The sequence below is a fragment of the Mytilus edulis genome, chromosome 4 (genome assembly GCF_963676685.1).
Source record: "Mytilus edulis chromosome 4, xbMytEdul2.2, whole genome shotgun sequence".
Classification (NCBI taxonomy): Eukaryota; Metazoa; Mollusca; class Bivalvia; order Mytilida; family Mytilidae; genus Mytilus; species Mytilus edulis.
The window spans coordinates 26156864-26181884 of NC_092347.1; the positions used below are offsets into that span (position 1 = coordinate 26156864).

Sequence of the window (25021 nt, forward strand, 5' to 3'; positions counted from 1 at the left end):
AGTTAAAACCATCAAGTACCGGTACCTTATCCTGGCCTTGTTAACGTTAGTAAATAACATATTCATACAGCAGTTAGTTTTTGTTAGTATTATACATACAATTTTCCATACTTGAAAAAAAATTAATATCAAAAAATGAAGTTTACCAATAAGATTATTAAACATAATTATCTAATATAACAAATGCACAGGTTATGAAAAATATATAATGTGAGTAGTTAAAGTAGTACAGATTTCAATAAAATATGATAAATTAAAAAAAAAATTAAAAAAAATTATAAACTTGTTTTAAGGAAATCATTACTAGCACTGTATGCAATAATCCTCTATCTATCAATTTCTGAATTGCCAAACATGAGAGCACAAGGGGAAAGGCTGTGGATTTTCTATAAAATTTCCATATGTTTAGCATTGAAGCAACACAAGGGTACATCATCCTTAAACTTTATTTATTTCTAACAGTAATATGAGATGATACATTTTGTACTTGTAATAAATCTTGCCTTTTCTTTTATAATCATACATTCTAAAAACTTTTAAAAAAACCAATTTGATTCAGTCATTGTTATGAGTTTTGAAACTTGATATAAATGGCTGTCATTATAAGGTTGAATATTTTTTTTAGATGACACTAGCCATGCATGGTTGATTATGTTTTATTTTGTAGTATTATCAATTAATAGGAGTAATTGCCCTTTGCACACTGTGAATCATTGATAAACTTGTAAACTCTTCTTATTTATTTTTTCCATGTACATGTATTGACATTACAACACAAAAAAGAACCATTTTGTGAACGCTATAACATGCTATCAATCATTCATTACATATAAGCTATGTGGTAAAAAAAAAATACAAGTTAATTTCTCAAGTTCTCTGTAGAGGATTTCAAGCACAAAGTGGACACAATGCATCTCTTTAAAAAGTCCTATCATTATATGGATATAATCTGAGTGTATCTCATGAGTAAAAGTACTTTCACAGTAGTTTCTCAACTCCACATCTTATTTTTTTGTATCAATCAATCCATCATAGATTTTTTCGCTGTATTGAAGACCAATTGGTGGCCTTGAGCTGTTTCCTACTCTTTTGTCAGGGTTGTGATCTCTTTGACACATTTCCCCATTTCCATTTTCAACTTTATTTTGTTAGGTTACCTTTTCCCCATCATCTGCCATAAATATTTTGTCTGCCTTGGTACAAGGAGCTTCAAACACATCAGTGTACGTTTCTATTGTTGTATGACCTGATGGACCACAGGGATCAGGAATTGTACTGGAATAATTGTTACTCTGAAATGTCAATGAGGAATGGATTATGGAAAGGTGTTATTTACAGCCAAGTTATCTAATATATATCTCAATGTACCACATGCTTGTTTAAATGGTTGTACAATGTATTGTTTTTGCATACTGATTGTCAGTCTAAATAATGACACTAAATGTTTGATTTTTTTGCCTGATTTACTTTATTGATATAACTCCATGTTTTGTTCTTCCATACACAGCTGTGGCGTTATCATCAGTTTGCATAAAAATCTGCTAAAACCAGTTGCTAGGGGATGTCTTAAACTTGCAAACAAAACCAAATGACCATACTTCTTCTAGTGGTCAGCTGCAAGTGGTACTAATTTGAGTAATATCTCACTAGAAATAACCCAGTCATAATTTTTTTTCAAATATGGTTTCATATGAAATATATATAGCGACAATTATTTATGTCCATGCACTTAAAAATATTAATAGATTACTATATATTAACATTTATGAACAATTTAAATGTTTTTTTAATGTAATATATATGTCAATTTCCAAACTAAAAGACTAAAAAAAACCTTTATGTTTATATGGTGTGCATTGTGTTTGGCCTCTTTTATCTACATCTTTGCTCTTAAATTTTGATTTCAATTTGAAAAATGACTGAGATACTGAAATATATTTTTACCTTGACAAGCAATGCTTTGTATTTTCTTTCAATTTCGTTGATTCCAAAACACAAATAGCTGTGTGTATAGACTGTATAGTTGATACCGTATAATATAACATCACCACTGTAATCCATGGGAACTGTGACCTTTGACCCAGGGTAAAAGGTCATTTGTGTTGAGGCTCCTCCCATATCCATTGCTCCTAAAGTATTATCTTCTGGACCCTCCAAATTCCATTTATTTTCTAATTTCAGTTTAAGAGGATGGACCTGAAAGAAAAGACTATGAGATTTCTGCTGTTTGTAATAAATATCTACAGCTGTATGATTTGTAATACATTTTTTTGGGATCAAGGATTTTAATACATTTTTAAGTATTCTGTAATTGGCCGTTTCAGAATCTAAGGCATCATGGGTAATTTCATTGTTCGTACCCCAAAGTAAAAATAACGTTACGTCATTGGTTTAATTTTCATTGTTTATAGCGTTTTAAACCAATCAAAACGCTTTGGTGTACGCTTTTGAAAATATTACCCATGATGCATTAGATTCTGAAATGGCCAATTGATTATTATGACCTGTGCTGCCAGCTGTTTTGATTATGTATTCTTTTTTTCAATGTGTTCTGTTATGGGTTGTAATAAATGTCTATGTACTCTGCTCTGTCTCACTTCTATCTTCTCTGTCAAATGTTTTGATTGTAATAAATATTTAAAGCTTCATGGATAAGAATACTACCCTTATAACCAATTTTTTTCTTCTTCACATTTTAACACAGTAATTGGAAATTGTAATCGTGTACCGTAAGCCATTTCTAAAATGTCTATTATTTGATCTAGTATGCAAAAGAACTTAGAAAATGCTGAATGTCAAAATACAATAAATTGTCACCCTTAGAACAACAAGTTGCTTGATTAATGAAAGAAACAAATTCATGCTAGATCAACATATGAAAAATGTTCACATCACAAGATAGAAATAACTACAAGGGTTACTTTTACTTGCATATGCACAAAATATTGAGTGTTTGGAACTTTTTAGCTGGAGAACTACCTAGACCTACCATTCCAAATTTTCCAGTGAGATAATTAACAGTAACCCAGGAATAAAGTCCTTCTTCTGCCCCTGTTATTATTCTGGCCTGTTTGTTAGGGTCTGGGAATTTAAATGGAAACTCAGCAATTGTGTCTCGTACCACCTTAAATATTGCATCTGTAATTGTACTGTTAACCTCACTGAAAAAATAGTTCATCTATCATTCATAATACAATACAAAATAAACATCTGAATATTGTGTTAGTACATGGACTTCAAATTTGAAAAAAAATGTTTTGTAATTTGTGGGGGAAAAAAACTCTTAGTTGTTACTTAAGGTCTAGATTCAATTAATCAAAAGAAACATCCATCTAGAATTCATTCACAAGGAAACCTTATCACAAAAATTAGTTGAGTTGACAGATAAAAGGAGAAATAAGGTGAGTTGACAGCTTAAAGGAGAAATAAGGTGAGTTGACAGATAAAAGGAGAAATAAGGTGAGTTGACAGATAAAAGGAGAAATAAGGTGAGTTGACAGATAAAAGGAGAAATAAGGTGAGTTGACAGCTGAAAGGAGAAATAAGGTGAGTTGACAGATAAAAGGATATATAAGGTGAGTTGACAGATAAAAGGAGATATAAGGTGAGTTGACAGATAAAAGGAGAAATAAGGTGAGTTGACAGATAAAAGGAGAAATAAGGTGAGTTGACAGCTGAAAGGAGAAATAAGGTGAGTTGACAGATAAAAGGATATATAAGGTGAGTTGACAGATAAAAGGAGATATAAGGTGAGTTGACAGATAAAAGGAGAAATAAGGTGAGTTGACAGATAAAAGGAGAAATAAGGTGAGTTGACAGATAAAAGGAGAAATAAGGTGAGTTGACAGATAAAAGGAGAAATAAGGTGAGTTGACAGATAAAAGGAGAAATAAGGTGAGTTGACAGATAAAAGGAGATATAAGGTGAGTTGACAGATAAAAGGAGAAATAAGGTGAGTTGACAGATAAACGGAGAAATAAGGTGAGTTGACAGATAAACGGAGAAATAAGGTGAGTTGACAGATAAAAGGAGAAATAAGGTGAGTTGACAGATAAAAGGAGAAAGTGACATTAGAGTGTAAATGTTATTTTTCTTACTGAATTAATCTCATGCCTGCCGTTGCCCCTAGGTAAACAGGTGAAGAAGACTGTTTGTCTTTAGGTATAGTAGCCTTAGCTTCACTCAAACAGTATCTTAATCCTGGTGCTAGTCCTTCAGGATTGGCCTCATAACTTGAAATTCCATGACCTATTATAGAAACAAATAATATATCATTACATGACATAACTTCAATATATAAGCTGCATCGTATAGAAATCATCTTTATGCAAGTGCACGTATACATGTTAATATATAAGACTTTGTCTGGCTTAGGAACAATCAAATACGATATAAAAAAGTAAGGTTTTTATATCAACTCAATTTTAAACAGTTACAGACTTTGCATAAAGATTTTTTTCAACCCAAAATAAGTTTACATATGCATTGATAATGGTGAATATTTATTTGTGTAAGGTATATTTTTATTAGAGGCGGCTTATATGACAAAGAAACCAACAGAGCATTAAAAAGTGATGGCACCATGGAAATATAAAGATAAAGATGAAAAGTCAAAAAGTCCACAAAACACTTCAAAGACTTGAGCAACAAAAAACCCACCAAAAACAAAAAGTGAACTCAGTTGCTCCGGAAGGGTTAGTAGTTCTTGCTTCTCAAGTGGTGCCAGTCGTGTGGCTCATGCAAGTACAAATCAGGTAATAAGTTTCATTCTGCGAGTCAAATAAATGAAAGGAACACTTATTTGTGTACAGGTATATTAAACTGTTGACACAGATATATCTCCTCTTCTGTCAGTAGAAAATAATTCAGCAAAAGAAAATCTGATGGACAGCAACATTACTTATTAATTGAAAGTCACTGAATCATAACCTACAGGGGCTGATCCTTGAAATAGTCATCGAACTTGCTTTTTAATTGAAAGTAGCTGTCTCATGACCTAGGAGCTGTCCCTTTTTTACCAGTTATAAGCATCATGCAATGAATGTTTCTGTATAATTCTTACCATGAGTAGCTGGGATAGTATAATAAAGTGCCTTTCTTTATGTTTTAAATGAATTAATAATAATCTAATAGAATTAATGTGAGCACTGCATCTTTGTATTTTTCTAATGCTGTGACTGAAAAATCCACATTATCATACCATAGCAATATTAAATTTTAGAACATCTTTTACCTGGAACAGAACAGGTGTGTATTTGTTCTGCTAGAGCTGTGTTTTTCTCTTTCACTCCATCCCATTTGTATATAAACAGCTTTGTGTGGGAGGATCCAGCATCCATTACTATACCATACTGAAATAATAGTTTTACAAATCAATACAAAATTCACGCATGAATTTTGATTAAAATAAAAGAGAAAAAGGTTTGTTACCTTCTTCATTTGTCATATCATATAGTAGGAGCTTAAGGAAGTTCAGTATCAATCAGTCATATCATATAGTAGGAGCTTAAGAAAGTTCAGTATCAATCAGTCATATCATATAGCAGGAGCTTAAGGAAGTTCAGTGTCAATCAGTCATATCATATAGTAGGAGCTTAAGGAAGTTCAGTATCAATCAGTCATATCATATAGTAGGAGCTTAAGGAAGTTCAGTATCAATCAGTCATATCATATAGTAGGAGCTTAAGGAAGTTCAGTATCAATCAGTCATATCATATAGTAGGAGCTTAAGGAAGTTCAGTATCAATAAGTCATATCATATAGTAGGAGCTTAAGGAAGTTCAGTATCAATCAGTCATATCATATAGTAGGAGCTTAAGGAAGTTCAGTATCAATCAGTCATATCATATAGTAGGAGCTTAAGGAAGTTCAGTATCAATCAGTCATATCATATAGCAGGAGCTTAAGGAAGTTCAGTATCAATCAGTCATATCATATAGTAGGAGCTTAAGGAAGTTCAGTATCAATAAGTCATATCATATAGCAGGAGCTTAAGGAAGTTCAGTATCAATCAGTCATATCATATAGTAGGAGCTTAAGGAAGTTCAGTATCAATCAGTCATATCATATAGTAGGAGCTTAAGGAAGTTCAGTATCAATCAGTCATATCATATAGTAGGAGCTTAAGGAAGTTCAGTATCAATCAGTCATATCATATAGTAGGAGCTTAAGGAAGTTCAGTATCAATAAGTCATATCATATAGTAGGAGCTTAAGGAAGTTCAGTATCAATCAGTCATATCATATAGTAGGAGCTTAAGGAAGTTCAGTATCAATCAGTCATATCATATAGTTGTAGGAGCTTAAGGAAGTTCAGTATCAATCAGTCATATCATATAGTAGGAGCTTAAGAAAGTTCAGTATCAATCAGTCATATCATATAGTGGTAGGAGCTTAAGGAAGTTCAGTATCAATCAGTCATATCATATAGTAGGAGCTTAAGGAAGTTCAGTATCAATCAGTCATATCATATAGTAGGAGCTTAAGGAAGTTCAGTATCAATCAGTCATATCATATAGTAGGAGCTTAAGGAAGTTCAGTATCAATCAGTCATATCATATAGCAGGAGCTTAAGGAAGTTCAGTATCAATCAGTCATATCATATAGTAGGAGCTTAAGGAAGTTCAGTATCAATAAGTCATATCATATAGCAGGAGCTTAAGGAAGTTCAGTATCAATCAGTCATATCATATAGTAGGAGCTTAAGGAAGTTCAGTATCAATCAGTCATATCATATAGTAGGAGCTTAAGGAAGTTCAGTATCAATCAGTCATATCATATAGTAGGAGCTTAAGGAAGTTCAGTATCAATCAGTCATATCATATAGTAGGAGCTTAAGGAAGTTCAGTATCAATAAGTCATATCATATAGTAGGAGCTTAAGGAAGTTCAGTATCAATCAGTCATATCATATAGTAGGAGCTTAAGGAAGTTCAGTATCAATCAGTCATATCATATAGTGGTAGGAGCTTAAGGAAGTTCAGTATCAATCAGTCATATCATATAGTAGGAGCTTAAGAAAGTTCAGTATCAATCAGTCATATCATATAGTGGTAGGAGCTTAAGGAAGTTCAGTATCAATCAGTCATATCATATAGTAGGAGCTTAAGGATGTTCAGTATCAATCAGTCATATCATATAGTAGGAGCTTAAGGAAGTTCAGTATCAATCGGTCATATCATATAGTAGGAGCTTAAGGAAGCTCAGTATCAATCAGTCATATCATATAGTAGGAGCTTAAGGAAGTTCAGTATCAATCAGTCATATCATATAGTAGGAGCTTAAGGAAGTTCAGTATCAATCAGTCATATCATATAGTGGTAGGAGCTTAAGGAAGTTCAGTATCAATCAGTCATATCATATAGTAGGAGCTTAAGAAAGTTCAGTATCAATCAGTCATATCATATAGTGGTAGGAGCTTAAGGAAGTTCAGTATCAATCAGTCATATCATATAGTAGGAGCTTAAGGAAGTTCAGTATCAATCAGTCATATCATATAGTAGGAGCTTAAGAAAGTTCAGTATCAATCAGTCATATCATATAGTAGGAGCTTAAGGAAGTTCAGTATCAATCGGTCATATCATATAGTAGGAGCTTAAGGAAGTTCAGTATCAATCAGTCATATCATATAGTAGGAGCTTAAGAAAGTTCAGTATCAATCAGTCATATCATATAGTAGGAGCTTAAGGAAGTTCAGTATCAATCAGTCATATCATATAGTAGGAGCTTAAGAAAGTTCAGTATCAATCAGTCATATCATATAGTAGGAGCTTAAGGAAGTTCAGTATCAATCGGTCATATCATATAGTAGGAGCTTAAGGAAGTTCAGTATCAATCAGTCATATCATATAGTAGGAGCATAAGGAAGTTCAGTATCAATCGGTCATATCATATAGTAGGAGCTTAAGGAAGTTCAGTATCAATCAGTCATATCATATAGTAGGAGCTTAAGGAAGTTCAGTATCAATCAGTCATATCATATAGTGGTAGGAGCTTAAGGAAGTTCAGTATCAATCAGTCATATCATATAGTAGGAGCTTAAGGAAGTTCAGTATCAATCGGTCATATCATATAGTAGGAGCTTAAGGAAGCTCAGTATCAATCAGTCATATCATATAGTAGGAGCTTAAGGAAGTTCAGTATCAATCAGTCATATCATATAGTAGGAGCTTAAGGAAGTTCAGTATCAATCAGTCATATCATATAGTGGTAGGAGCTTAAGGAAGTTCAGTATCAATCAGTCATATCATATAGTAGGAGCTTAAGAAAGTTCAGTATCAATCAGTCATATCATATAGTGGTAGGAGCTTAAGGAAGTTCAGTATCAATCAGTCATATCATATAGTAGGAGCTTAAGGAAGTTCAGTATCAATCAGTCATATCATATAGTAGGAGCTTAAGAAAGTTCAGTATCAATCAGTCATATCATATAGTAGGAGCTTAAGGAAGTTCAGTATCAATCGGTCATATCATATAGTAGGAGCTTAAGGAAAGTTCAGTATCAATCAGTCATATCATATAGTGGTAGGAGCTTAAGGAAGTTCAGTATCAATCAGTCATATCATATAGTAGGAGCTTAAGGAAGTTCAGTATCAATCAGTCATATCATATAGTAGGAGCTTAAGGAAGTTCAGTATCAATCAGTCATATCATATAGTAGGAGCTTAAGGAAGTTCAGTATCAATCAGTCATATCATATAGTAGGAGCTTAAGGAAGTTCAGTATCAATCAGTCATATCATATAGTGGTAGGAGCTTAAGGAAGTTCAGTGTCAATCAGTCTAAATGAGTTTTTATAAAGAATTTTGTACAGAATATAATCAGTTTTTGACACCTTTTTCTATTACTAATATAAATCACCAAACCTAATTTAATGGTTTCAAATATTTCTTATTTGAGTTTGTTATTTCATTCCAGGAAATACAATTTGCAGTAATACCATCAATCTGTTCTGCAAGCAGATATGCAAAAATGCTATAAATAAACATAATATAGACTTTATTCATTTCATGGCCTTTTATAGCTGACTATGCAGTATGGGATTTGCTCATTGTTGAAGGCCATACAGTGACCTAATTTCTGTGTCATTTTGTAAATTAATAAGAGTTGTCTCATTAGCAATCATGCCACATCTTCTTTTTTATATTTATACTCTTTATCAAAATAAGAAGATGTGGTATGATTTTTCCACAAGAGACCATTTTCACAACCATAGATCACTATAGGCCCTTCAACAATGAGTAAAACCATACCACATAGTCAAATACAAAAGTTTCTGTTTAAATATTACTGTCATTACCGTAATATAACCTACCTCATATACTGGCTGCTCCTGCATGTGTTTAACAACCACTATGGCTGTAACTCCTATTATACCAATCATAAAACATATAAAGGCAAATGGCCACCATAGATTACAATGTACTGTTCTTATTTCATTCATGTCTTCATCTATAAAGGAAAAATAATATACTTCTTCAAAACTCAAAATATACCGAACAAGTAAAAAAGTAAGTATGTGATTATAAATCTTAAATTAGAGTTAGAGGAAATGTAGGAAGTACATATTAGGAAATACAAACACATCATTTCAGTAAATAGGTTAATGTTTATATATTCATTTTAGTAAAAGCTTGTATGAAAAAACTGTGATGCACAAATATTCTGTTGTGAACAATTATTTGGAATCTCAATACAACTCTTATCCTTTTAACAGTGATTGTGTCGGTGTACCATCAGATTCTTTTCTAAACCATATAAGTAACACTGGCTATATGTCAAACAATTTTTTTTTTCTCTTACGACTTCTGGTGTTCTTTTGATCGTTTTACCAATTGCAAAGAACATATTCAACTTTTATTAAAATTTGAAATTGATTAATTTTCTGACATCGATTTGGCACATAATTTATCCAAAATATAAGAAATTCCATCTTTGTATTTATAATTCATATGTACGACTTACCATCTTCATTTTCACCTAAAACCACGGTCATTCCAGAGTTAACATGACAACTATTGAGTCTGGAAGACCATCTTAAGGGTTCACTGGACTCGTATAATGTCAAAACATAACTGCTTTTCATAGGAATATCATTTTCTTTACACACTTTTCTGATGAAACTGCCAACTGTTGTCTGTTCTGGTACTATTAGAGTTACATCCCTTTCGTCATCTTTAGAAAGATTCATTCTGACATTGATTTCTATATCCATTGTAAATTAATAGATTGGCCACCTGTTGTGATAAAAAAAATATTTTTATGTTGTATTTAAATTTTAGCAACCAAAATTAATTTAAAATAGGATTTTGCTCTGCCATTTGTGAAATGACAGTTTATTTTCAATTGATTGGGCTCACAAATGACAGTATAATATCAGACATTATAGATTAAAAATGCACAAAACTAGCATGTCATTCTGATGCCTGGGGAAAAGGGGTCGATATAGCTTGTAAGGTGACAGATATCACATATAAACTTAACATTATCAAGATCCATGAAAATAAGGTCAAGGTAATACGAACCAACCACTAACCACCAGATGGACGTTTCACTTCTAACAATCTTTTCATGAATTTAAAAATATATTGAAGACTTATTACCTTTAGTATGTGAAAAACAGGCAGTAACCACAAAAACTTAATTTTGACACAATGATCCATGAAAAGAAGTCAAGGTCAGATCAATCTAATTAAAAACCGATCTCTCAACGCTCCTGTTTCTGATATGTCGCGTGGGAGATCTAACGAAACCCGCTTTGAGGTCATATGTGAGTGACCTCGTAGGTGTGTCTTTTTCGACCAATGAAATTGAGTCTTCCACGATCTTGGAAGTTTAATGTAAGGCAAAGGGATGTAACTCATTTTATTTACGACGACATCGTCAGTCAAAATAATTCATAAACTTTTTTGATTGGCTTATTAATAGGTCGTCAACTCATTTGCATATCTTTATAAATTCATAACTTTTAGTTCACTCACATGTGACCTCAAAGCCGGTTTCGTTAGATCTCCCACGCGACATATCAGAAACAGGAGCGACGAGAGATCGGTTTTTAATTAGATTGAGGTCAGATGAACCAAGAAATGAGGTCAAGGTTAGATGAACCAAGAATTGAGGTCTAGGTCAAATGAACCCTGTCTGATTTATTGACTGTCAGATATACAGAATTATAAAAATAAGGTAAAGAGAACCCTTCAAGACAGAAAAGTTAATCTTCAATCTTCCAAATAAAGTTTACTTTCTGCTTTAAGTATCTATGAAATGTCATTAAAACATTGGCCTTTGAGCTATGAAAATGTAATTGGAGATCAGATGACCCCTACCAGATAATCATTCCATTCCTCAGATATAAAAGACCTTAATAAGTTAAAGTGTATACAAAATAAAATGTATAGTCATTCTATCACTCAAACTATTAAAAAAATTACATCACAAGAAAATGCTATTGCTTTTTTACAGCAGTTGCTGAACTATGAAAATGAGTCTAAAGGCAATGGACATAAAACAGACTTGGTAACATAAGGCATCTGTCTAAAGGCAATGGACATAAAACAGACTTGGTAACATAAGGCATCTGTCTAAAGGCAATGGACATAAAACAGACTTGGTAACATAAGGCATCTGTCTAAAGGCAATGGACATAAAACAGACTTGGTAACATAAGGCATCTGTCTAAAGGCAATGGACATAAAACAGACTTGGTAACATAAGGCATCTGTCTAAAGGCAATGGACATAAAACAGACTTGGTAACATAAGGCATCTGTCTAAAGGCAATGGACATAAAACAGACTTGGTAACATAAGGCATCTGTCTAAAGGCAATGGACATAAAACAGACTTGGTAACATAAGGCATCTGTCTAAAGGCAATGGACATAAAACAGACTTGGTAACATAAGGCATCTGTCTAAAGGCAATGGACATAAAACAGACTTGGTAACATAAGGCATCTGTCTAAAGGCAATGGACATAAAACAGACTTGGTAACATAAGGCATCTGTCTAAAGGCAATGGACATAAAACAGACTTGGTAACATAAGGCATCTGTCTAAAGGCAATGGACATAAAACAGACTTGGTAACATAAGGCATCTGTCTAAAGGCAATGGACATAAAACAGACTTGTAACATAAGGCATCTGTCTAAAGGCAATGGACATAAAACAGACTTGGTAACATAAGGCATCTGCATACAAGGTATCAAGTTCCTAGTTTGCCTTCAAGTAATATTCCTATATTTTGCATTTTGAAATTTGATGCAGCAAGACATTGAAAACACTATTCATCCTCACTCTTGAACTATTTTTAGAAATGCATGCACCATAAGTATTTTTTATTTTGTTTGACAAGAGAAAATTGTGTATAAATGTGTACCGGTAAGCATTTATGGACTAGAACCATAGTTATCCTGAAAAAAAACTTTGTGTTAGAAGACAGACAACCATTGCACCTATACTTTACAAGGACCATGAATTCCTGTAACAAAGTAAAAATGTGACTACTGACCATGATTCCTTTAAAACTAATCACTGTCATAAGCTACCTGTATACTGGTCTACTGAGCTATTCATTTTTCTCATCCATAATCGTGACCATTTATTACAAAACCATTTAAAAGCATCTTGTTCAACTGAGAATTGGCAATCTTTCTTTAAAGAAAGTGCATACTTTCTAAAGACAATTCTAAATATTGGTAAATAAAACTGTAAAAATGAATAATTTACACAATACAACATTAGTATTTCTAATTTCCTCTATCATAATTTCATAAAATATTGCTGTGTGATACTTATAACACAATCAACTTCCTCCTTTATGTATTTTTATGTAGTTACTATTTACCTGTAATTCATAGACATTTATCAAGGATAGTTCAGATGTGGATTTGTTGGTTCACCATTTCAAGAATGTGGACATATAGCATTATAGTTGATATAGTCAGAGTGGATATCCTTACTACATTGTAATACCAAAGTTGAAAATGCAGCAATTAATATTTTTTAGTACATGCAGATTGATTCTTAACTTTACCTTGCAAATTTCATCAGTTTAAATCTCTTAACTGTAAATAGTGTGAATGCTGAATAATTTCAATCTATATAGTCAGTGGGACTATTGTATCATTTATTATCTACTCTCTAGGACACATGGGGCCCTTTATAGCTTGCTGGTTGGTGTGAGCCTAAGCTCCATGTTGAAGGTTGTACCTTGACGGCTTGACCTATAATGGTTTACTTTTATAAATTGTGACTTGGATGGAGAGTTGTTTCATTGGCACTCATTGATCACATCTTCCTATATCTCTATATGAAACTAATTTCTTCATCTAATTAAGGAATGACTGTAATATTTTTTCTGTCTATGAAGAAATAACATAAAAAAATTGGTGCACACTGAATAACGCGCATAGTGGGTTATTTAACAGTGTGCATGACATTTTTTTTATGTTACTTCGAATAGACAGAAAAAATATTACAGTCATTTCTTATAATTTAATTCTAAATTTCATTTTAAACCGTAGAAAACCATGAAAAAACTGTGATGATGTCACAGTCACATGACCAAATTATGTCTATGAGCTGATAACAAGAAAACGTCAGCCAATCAGAAGACGTGTTACATCCAAAATTAAATTATTGTCAAATATATTCTCTTGTATTCTCTAAAAGATCACAGAAATATTGCATCATATATACTCTATAGTACCTATTGGCTCATGTTATCTCTAGTACCCATTGTACTTTGTCTCGTGTAGTCTGTCAAGTACCCATCAAACTTTTGTCTAAAATATTCTCTAAAACTTCAATATTTGAATCAGATTATTTTGATACTATTGAACATTACATCTTTTTACTCTTACTACTTGTAACCCTAGTGTTGTAGTGATTATGACATTTTTCTATCTTTTTTATTTTTTAAATATATGGCACATAGTTATCATCTGTGTGAATTATGCAGACTATAAAAATAATCAGTTGGATGGAGGCTCAATATGGGTCTTTAAATAAATGAATTAAAGAAAATTAATTGATATAATATCCTTAATTAAATAAAAATACCCATTTTAATAATTTTGAAATTTTATAATTGAGTCTACACATCCTTTTCTTAAATATGTTTTCCACATAATAAGATAGAGTATTGTTTATCCCGACCATTGTCAACAATGACTGTATCTTTACCCTTAAGTTGTATTTTATACAACATGTTATTACTTTCAATACATTTTGTCAATACCCAGTATCTGATTATTGAATAAGTTATTTATCAAGAGCTGAAATGTAATTATACAGTGGCAATCAATTTCTCATCCACAGTTGAAATCAAGACGCATAGTTAAAACGAACATTAATGACCCTGAATCACTTCGGACTTTAAACCTTTTCTTTTGTTCAAACCCAATCCCAAAATATGATATGTAAACATGTTAATTCTTCCGTCTTGACTTAGACCACTTTATCTTTTCTCAAATTTTAATGAATTCATTTCCCGTCATTTGTGATACAAACGACATCCATTTTCCTTCTTAAAAAAATAAGAAATAAAATTTGAAATAAAATCACAAGTTATTTATTGATCAAGGTTAATTAATAAATAAATATTTTATTTGTTTATTTCAGTTTCTGTCAATAGATCTAGAGCTGATCATGCTAGTGATACTTCATTGCTATAGTCTATTTCTGGAACCAGACTTTTTACTGGAATCCAACATTAACTGGTTCCCATTTTATAGACAATAACCATTATAATAGGATCCTCACACCAATTATTTAACACATTTAAAATTTAACTGTCAAATATCAAGTAGTAAAAAAAAATAAATGGCAACATATTTAATAATTTCTTCACAATAATACAGTGTAATTGAGCATTTTCCGTAATTATACATAACACTAGACTTGGAAGTCTCTATAGGCAATTGAAAACTGAATACTTAATGTTTGTTTACAGATATGGGGTAGAATTCAATGTGACAGCAAATAAACAAGGAAATAAAATCAAGATATCAACATGCCTTACAGCATATTGATTAAGAAGAATAAAAGAAACCAGGGATGGATGGGTTGTCCTGCTATGCATACCCCCTCCTAATTCATAGAATAGGTAAACAGAAGGTCAGTATCTCACAGTTTAAATGCAAATAACATACAACTTAAAAAGTTTTAAGTTCATCCAACAACTTGAAAAATTCAAATTATTGTCACCATGAAAAAAGGTATATGAAAGACCCTCTCCTTTTTTCTTAAACTCATGTTGACGCAGAGAACTGGTGTTATAGTCATAAATGTGATTTAATACCAAATGTGTCGAAACTTTGTCAGGTCAAGGTCAAATTCACATATCAAATTTAAACAGTAATTAGAATGCTGACATTTACAGAATTCTGATAGCTTTAAACATTGCACTTTGCATTGCCAAATCTAGTCTGCACACACTGTGTTATTGGATTTGGTCACTGTATGAAACAAAATATCAAATAAATGTTGAAAAGAAAACATTAAAAAAGGAAATAACTTATATAAGAGACAACTGATGATATCGGCCATGCAGATTTATTATTGATCTCATCTTACTGATTATTTCTCTATTAAATCCTTTATGCTTTGAAATTTCAGGCTGAACAAGAGTGCACACGCTGAAATGTCTTGCTTCTTTACCAATCATTGATATTATGTTGATATTTCTAAATATAAAGCTTTATTACAACTGTCACATAAACTTAACATTAACCAAGAAAACTAAACATTGACCAATGAACCATGAAAATGAGGTCAAGGTCAAATGAACCATGCCAGGCAGACATGTACAGCTAACAATTTTTCCATACAACAAATATAGTTTACCTGCTGCTTATACTTATAGTTTAAGAAAAACAGACCAAAACACAAAAACTTAACACTGAGCAATGAACTGTGAAAATGAAGTCAAGGTCAAATGAAACCTGCGCGACTGACATATAGATCATAAAATATTTCCATACACCAAAAATAGTTGACCAATTGCATATAGTATTAGAAAAAAGACCAAAACTCAAAAACTTAACTTAGACCACAGAACTTTGAAAATGAGGTCAAGGTTAGATTACTTCTGCAAACTAGACATGTACACCTTACAATCATTCCATACACCAAATATAGTAGACCTACATGTGTATTACATACAGTATAAACAAAACAGATAAAAAAAACAAAAACTTAGCTGTAACCACTGAACCATGAAAATGAGGTCAAGGTCAGATGACGCCTGCCAGTTGGACATGTACACCTTACAGGCCTTCCATACACCAAATATACTAGACCTATTGCTTATAGCATCTGAGATATAGTCTTGACCACCAAAACTTAACCTTGTTCACTGATATATGAAATGAAGTCAAGGTCAAGTGAAAACTGTACGATGGGCATAAGGACCTTGCAAGGTACGCACATACCAAATATAGTTATCCTATTACTAATAATAAGAGAGAAATAAACATTAAAAAAATTTTAATTTTTTTTCCCCAGTAGACAATGAACCATGAAAAAAAGTTCAATGAACATGTGACAGACACAAACTTCATAACATCATGCATCTGTATACAAAGTATGAAGCATCCAGGTCTTCCACCTTCTAAAATATAAAGCTTTTTAAAGCTAACATTGCTGCCAGATCACTATCACTATGTTGAACTTTCTGCGACTAAAGTCGCAGGCTTCGCAAATTAAAAAAACCAGCATCAAGTTCTCTATGGTATACTAAAACCACTAATTCAATACCCGTCGGAAAGACCATACAAGAAAGAAGTACATATTAAACAAAGTAGTTTCTATGCATAGCTGTATCTTTGTCAATTGGTGACATATTTGGGTAGTTTTGTGTATAAAATGAAAGCTTGGGGAATAGGGATCACTTTATAAACGATTCAACCCTTGTTAAAAGTTTATTTTATGAAATAAAGAAGTACATTACATGTCAATAGCATTTTAACAGGAGGGCACATTTGCACTGTTGTTTAGAACAGATGTTCCTTTATTGTACTATCAAACTTCAAGGAACCAGTATGTTCTAGTATGCAATTAAAGGAATGTTGAATTTTTTCAGCACAAGTCAGGATAAGGTATAGTTTGGATATGAAATAACTGTCACTTTATTTGACAATGTAACCATTAATGATCGAAATAGAAGATTTAACATAGAAAGCAATAGGGCTATGAATTAGTGGTTTTATACCTTAAATAGTCGTGAGATGGTTATAAATTAAGTTTAAAAAAAATATTTGTGTCAGATCATGTTTTGCTGACCATTTTTTTTATTTACAGTTTTTATTCTATTTACTACAGTTTCTACCAGAATCACAATAAAAAGGAATTTACTTTTTGAGCAACAATTCTTACTATGGGTCAACTGAGGATTTTGTCCAATTAGCCTATTAGAAGATCTACTTTTCTCAATTAATAATGCTATTTTTCAGTTTTCTCTATTATGGTTTCTACCAAATTTCAAAAATGTGTAACAAGAGTGCACAAGCTGATATGTCCCACCTTCTATACTAATCATTGATATTATGTTGATAGTCCTAAATATAAAGCTTTTATACAATCATTCCATACACCAAATATATTAGACCTATTGCATACAGTTTATGAATAACAGACCAAAACACAAAAACTTAACTATAACCATTGAACCATGAAAATGAGGCCAAGATCAGATGACACCTGCCAGCTAGACATGTACACCTTATAATCATTCCATGCACTAAATATAGTAGACATATATGGCATACAGTATAAGAAAAGCAGACCAAAACACAAAAACTTAACTATAACCACTGAACCATGAAAATGAGGTCAAGGTCAGATGACACCTGCCAGTTGGACATGTACACCTTACAGGCCTTCCATACACCAAATATACTAGACCTATTGCTTATAGCATCTGAGATATAGTCTTGACCACCAAAACTTAACCTTGTTCACTGATATATGAAATGAAGTCGAGGTCAAGTGAAAACTGTATAATGGGCATAAGGACCTTGCAAGGTACGCACATACCAAATATAGTTATCCTATTACTAATAATAAGAGAGAAATAAACATTAAAAATTTTTGACCACTGAACTGTTTCCCCAGTAGACAATGAACCATGAAAATGAGGTAAAAAAAAGTTCAATGAACATGTGACAGACACAAACTTCATAACATCATGCATCTGTATACAAAGTATGAAGCATCCAGGTCTTACACCTTCTAAAATATAAAGCTTTTTAAAGCTAACATTGCCGCCAGATCACTATCACTATGTTGAACTTTCTGCGACTAAAGTCGCAGGCTCGGCAAATTAAAAAAAACAAAAAATCTTAACTTTTTTTTCAAGTAGGCACTGAACCATGAAAATGAGGTCAAGGACATTGGACATGTGACTGATGGAAACTTCGTAACATAAGGCATTCATATACAAAGTATGAAGCATCCAGGTGTTCTACCTTTTAAAATATAAAGCTTTTAAGGAATTAGCTAACGCTGCCGCCGTATCACTATCCCTATGTCGAGCTTTCTGCAACAAAAGTCGCAGGCTCGACAAAAATCATCATCCAAGGGCAATAACTCATGAAAAAGAGAGACGAAAGATACAAAAGGAACATTCATGTAAGGATAAGACAGATGTTTTCAGACATGTCAACATATTTAAAGAACTTATTTTGCTGATCAATTTTTTATATTAACTTACTGTTTCTTTTTCTATTATATTTTCCACAAAAGACTCAAAATAGGTAAAAATCATTATTCAAGGGCATTTCACTTACATGATTTTGCTGACAATTTAGACATTTATAGTTTCTCTATTAATTATCGATGTCAATGGTGGTAAATCTTATATTTGTGCATATTATAAGTTATCTACTTTCATATCCATATGGATATGAACGTAGATAACAAATTTATCCCCGGTCTTAGTCCGAATCGGGCGAGTTTTATGGAAATTCGGGTACAAAGTGTAACGTGAAAACAACGTTTTTTTCATTATCTAAAAAAGTTTTATTGAAATTTGGAAATTTTACATAGTTTCTACGGGGTGTAGGGTACTACCTTTGGTAGAACCCTACAGGTAGTCAAATATAAGACGTTTTTAATACCGAGACAGAGAAACTGGATTGAGTCAAATTTGGCGCTCAATGTTGTGAGAGTTACGTCATAGATGGTGTGACGTCAACATGGGGCAATTGCATGGCTAGGTCAGTAGTCCCATTCCTTGAAAATAAGGCAGTCAAGTGATGCATTTAATGGAATTAGTGTAAATGATCGGCATAATAGGACAAAATCGTTAATGAATTAAATATTTAATTACAAACATCATGGATAATCTACAATATTTCACAAGGAGCAATCATGGAACTAAGGAAAACTTGCGTGAAGTTGCCTGGGATAATGGTTAGCAACGTCCGGGGATATGGGTTAGCAACACCCAGGGGCTCTTGGTTTTGTAACGACGTGCGTTAACCACTCAAAATCCTAGATATATACTAAGCCGGGGATAAAGATTGTTAAATTCATATGAAAAGAGTGACTGGTTAAAAATACAGTTAATCCATTTTTGAACCAATGCATGCATATATCATAAACTTGTGCACAACTTGATCATTTTATACGCATCCATATCGTATAATCATCAAAAAAATATTTCACTCAGTCAGTGGTGTTGTGAAAATATGGCAGCTAATTAAAGGTCGTATTTTGAAATCGGAGTTAACCAATTGTCACCTTTGTAAACAATCAACAAAGATGCATGGATATTCTGGTAATCATGTGTATAACATGTACAATGAGATACAGTATATTATAATGAAGGAGTGGATGTTTACGTTTATTGACTCTCTCTGCCAATAGACAACTTTCGAGTTCAATGCATTTCCGTCAAAAACTCTGGTTTTAGTGAACGTCATTTGTACGTTAAGGGGCGTCGTCACTTCCATTCCAATGTTGAGCGAGTGGTTGGAAAACTATAATTCTGTATTGTACAAAACATTCTGCAAATTGAAATCTCAAAATTGACAATCAGCATTGCTGTCATTAGGGAATTGTCATTAAATACCTACAGAACAACCATTATTTCTAGTTCATCCTGCACAATGATGATCACTAAGGGCTTGTGAACATAAATAGTGCAGGGATACAGGCGACCCCATCTATCTGGTAAATGACCTAATAAAGGCGGGTATAATTGACGAGTTTTTTCCGGTGACGGATGAACTTGAAAGTGGTCTATTTGGTTTTCCCCTTTGCACTTGCCTATTGTGATCACTAGATTTTTTAGAGAAAGGACACACTGAGGAGACATTGTTGGCTGGACAACAACAAAAAAAAGTCAATTTCTTTTAAATTTGGACAAATTAAAAAAAAATCTTCACAAAAAAGTATATACGTACATAAGTTTTATAATAAAAATTAGCAATTTACTACTATTATTTATATAACATATGCATCATTCTTTTTTAATTTGAAGTTTCATATGACTTTAAATCATGTATTGGTACAGATAGTCTTAATATGTAAAATTTGTTAATATTAGATGCTACAGACTGTGTTTGATTTCTTTTCAGAACTGGTTCATTACAACTTTGCTGAAACAGGTTGATTTTCTAAACCACAATAGCCTCTACAAGATGCATTTTCCAGTGGCGGATCAAGAAATTTATATAAGGGGGTGAGTGGTGGGGGATACTGACTGCCAAAGAGGAGGCCAGCTCCAGTCATGCTTCAGTGATTCCCTATATACTAAATCAACCAAAATTGTTCTTTCAAAAAGGGGGCAGGCAAAGCACAAGCAGGGCCGTAACTACCTATGAGGAATTTTCTACACCAAATTTTTTTTTGAAGTAATAAAATGATATATTGACAATATGTACATGAAGAACTTGAATTTATATTATAAACAACCCAAGTTTACAGTTTTAACAGTGTTATCATGATACATGATATATCTGTCATTTTCGGGATTTTTTTACCGAAAGTGAACCGTTTCAGTATTTTATTTTTGTGTGGCCGTCCGTCTGTTATTCAGTATTCGTACGAGAACACATATGAAACTTTGCTTTCGACAATTTTGAATAAAACTTAACTATTCACATTTATTTAGGGGCTCCATTAAGCATGCAGAGGAAGTTCCCTTTGTATTGTGAATGTTTTATGATATTGGAAATTCGTTACCGACTGAATCAGCTGTTGTGTCATTTTTTTAACGTCTCCCGGCCGATCGTACGAGAACATTATGGTCAATGCCATAGTAGTTAAACACTTCCATTCGTTGAAGCAGAGACTTTCTAAACTAAGTGTATACTAGTTTAGAAAGTTTTGGTTGTAGTTATATACATGTCTGTTCAGCTTTCAACAATATTAAAATTCAAGGTCCTCGACAAAAAAAAATATCTTGCTTTCTATGAGCTTGCTTTATATGTTTTTTTTAACTTACCAGTTTGATTTCTAACAAAAATATCTTTAAATACAGATAATAATTGTTTGTATAAAAAATTGCTTCAAGGATCCAGCAATTACTGATGTTTTTTTAAAGTAAGGAAATCAAAGGAAAACGGGTGATTTTTAGCCATATTGAGAACAAAATCTGTGGTCACAATGTATTTAATGTTAATAATTATAGGTCAAAGTACGGCCTTCAAGACGGAGCCAATTGGCTTACCCCGAACAGCAATCTCAGTTTTTTTGCATAAAAATTGTTTCCAGGTTCAAGCAATACTGATGTTTTTTAGAGTAAGGAAATCGAAGGAAAACAGGTCATTTTTAGCCAGTTTACTTGGAGAAAAAAATCGGCCTCAATTGGTGGCCCCCAAACCCCTGCCTCCCCTGAATTCGAACCCTAGTTACGGCCCTGACAGTGCAATGTCTGTATCAAGTCAAGAACATGACAGTTGTTTTCTATTTGTTTGATATGTTTGGGCTTTTGATTTTGTCATTTGATAAGGGACTTTCTATTTCAAACTTTCCTTGGGTATTTTTATTATTTTGTTTTTTCTTTGTTTATCTTGGCATACTTTTTTAGTAAATGTTAGGTATTTACAACATTTTGTAAATAATAATATATGCTATGTATAATGAGTTTTTGCTCATTGCTGATGGCCATACTGTCACTTCTGTGACTGATATTTGCCTTTACAGCTTTTGGCTCCTAGTGGAAATTGGTCTCATTTGCAATCATACCACACCTTATTTAGTTTATATCGTATTTGTTAATTTTGTTCAGCAGATCAAATTTGCTATATATACAGTTTCCTTTCAATTATCATAGTTTTCTTGATATAAATAGCAAATATCACAACAACAAAAAAAGGAAACAATTATCAGTTCACAGGAAAAACTTAGTAGTTTGCCAACTTTGGTCAAAATCAGGTATCAAAGTGATAGATAATAAACAATGTTTGAATTTCGAAATGGCAGTATGTTCCATTATCTACATTTACCTTAATAGCTATTTTAGTTGGCATGTGAGTTTATTGGACATATTTTTAACTGGAGATGATTAATGGCAATTGTGGTTCCAATTGGCCCAGTAGGATCTTTTTTAACTTTATTTTTACAATATACCATCAATATCAGAGGATAACACACCGTTGCATGCACGGACAATCTATGCTGATATACAAAAATGATAATAACAATATTTGTGATTAAAAAATTTTCAACATTGATTGAAGTTTTACACAATTTTTTGGGAAATATCGAGGGTTGATGTCTGAATAAGGAATGTTGGAGGCTGATTTCACTGTTGATGTCTGAATAAGGAATGTTGGAGGCTGATTTCACTGTTGTATGGTGTTCATGTATGATGAGTATAAGTCCTTGGGTGTATATATATATGCCTGTATGAAGGGTTTTCCTGGTTCTTAAGTCTCTGGCAAAACCAGAGGGGGATACTGGGGTCAGAACCCCCCCTTTATTTTGATGATCAATGCATTTGAATGGGGACATATGGATACCTATTAGTATTGTGGTATCTCTTGAAGATATAAATGAAAGGAGCAGCTAGTCATTATTTTATAACCATTTTACTAAATTGGTATCACAAGGGTGACAGGGTCCCATACAGAACAACAACAAAAAATAAGCATGTGTTGGACACATGCTTGGTGCACCTTCTGTAAGTTCATACCAAGTCTTAACCAGAGTGATTTTAACTAAAAAAACTATTGAAATAGATCTTACTTCTACTTCCTCAGAAACAGAACCATCAATGGAAATGTGCTTGAGCTACAAGATATTGTAGGCATACAAGTTTTTATTATTGAATATTCATCTTAATCATTTCAAATAAACTATTTTGAAATTTTTATATATGCAGATTTTTATAATATTATGATAGAAGCTTTGGATCAAGAAGATATTTTATTTGGAGTTATTTCCCTTGGTCAACATTTTGAAGGGGGGTAAACATAAACTATGGATTTCCCCCATCAAATTAACCAAATTGAAACATTCGGTACAAACAAGTCTGATAAAAGATCTTAAATAGATTGTGGTGATAGATTAAGCTAGGCTAATGAAAATTAAAATTATTCAGAAAACAATTTTTTCTAGAGACTTGTATTACAGGTTGATTTTGCCTCATTTATAATGAGGGTTGGTTGAAAACAAAACTTTACGACAAAAGAGATGATATCAGCTTTCCAATTGTGAACTTTTCATTTCTAAGTAGCAACATTCCAGCAGCACCTGCATACAGGGTATATATCTCCCAATTGATACGATATTCCCGTGCTTGCATTTCCTATCATGATTTTCTTGATAGAGGGTTACTGCTCATAAGGAAGCTATTAAACCAAGAGTTCCAAATGGTGAAGTTGAAATCATCCCTTCGTAAATTTTACGGACGCCATCACGAGTTGGTTGACCGTTATGGAATAACCGCTTCACAAATGATATCGGATATGTTCCTTACGTCGTAACTACAATCCCCTTCCCTTTCATGAATGTGACCTACCGAATTAGACTATTTACCGGATTTGTAATCACATAAGCAACACGACAGGTGCCACATGTGGAGCAGGATCTGCTTACCCTTCCGGAGCACCTGAGATCACCCCTAGTTTTTGGTGGGGTTCGTGTTGTTTATTCTTTAGTTTTCTATGTTGTGTCATGTGTACTATTGTTTTTCTGTTTGTCTTTTTCATTTTTAGCCATGGCGTTGTCAGTTTGTTTTAGATTTATGAGTTTGACTGTCCCTTTGGTATCTTTCGTCCCTCTTTTATAAAGAATATTGTATACAGGTACTTAGATCTCTAGCATGGCAACAAAAGTGAGGTACCTTTTGCTCAATAAGTGTGAATCCTAACCTATCAATATCTCTATTATATTTTAATTGCTTTGAAAAATTGGCAAGGGAGATAATTTTAAAGCCAGATTGAGCTTTATATACAGCCCAAATGACTTTTAAAAGATATATACAATATGTTTTATATATGTTATCCAATATTTCATGTTATACGCCATGTTTTCTATGTATATTGGAATGTATAATGTTATACAAGTGGTGAGACTTTAATAAACTATTGAATCTGAATTTATAATAGTAGATTTTACAAATCTGATTAATGTCTTTACAGAAGATTCTAGCCATAATTTGTGTTTATTGCAAGTAATGATTGAGACCGTGTAGATTTTCCCCCAAAGAAGATGGTCCAAAAAATTTCAATATCTGATGCTGTGATGGTGTTTCAACTGTTTGGGATAAAAGTTATGTTTGATTTTAAATCTATGCAAGTGTATATCCTGACACACAAAATGTTGGTAATGAGTTTAATATGAGAAATAAAATTATTTTTTCAATGATAAATTATTGTCAATATTGGCATTATATTATGATATTGCCAATAATCAGAGATATCACATTGAACATTGATAAAAACTGATCAAATGTTAAATTGAAAGTTGGCGAACGTGTTAAGGTTGCGTGATTGAATGTTTGGTCAGTCTCCTTTGCACTTTGCTGGAAATGAAAATAGCATGACAGAGATTGAATCATTTCGATATGGGAACT

General features: G+C 32.6%; 1 protein-coding gene across 3 annotated transcripts in view; it reads right to left on the reverse strand.

The window, feature by feature from the left end:
- LOC139521785 (ectonucleoside triphosphate diphosphohydrolase 8-like) overlaps positions 1-25021 on the reverse strand; it is a 41381-nt gene that overhangs the window by 16095 nt on the left and 265 nt on the right. For 2 of the 3 annotated variants that reach the window (XM_071315410.1, XM_071315411.1), the window contains exons 2-8: positions 9961-10232; positions 9311-9447; positions 5234-5351; positions 4098-4248; positions 2990-3161; positions 1945-2196; positions 1158-1292 (exon numbers count right to left, since the gene is read on the reverse strand). In XM_071315410.1, the coding sequence (XP_071171511.1) occupies positions 1158-1292; positions 1945-2196; positions 2990-3161; positions 4098-4248; positions 5234-5351; positions 9311-9447; positions 9961-10210 (1215 nt within the window). In that variant the 5' untranslated portion in view covers positions 10211-10232. Of the gene's footprint in view, positions 1-1157; positions 1293-1944; positions 2197-2989; positions 3162-4097; positions 4249-5233; positions 5352-9310; positions 9448-9960; positions 10233-23190; positions 23236-25021 lie in introns of those variants that run through there. The other variant, XM_071315412.1, reaches the window with a different exon arrangement.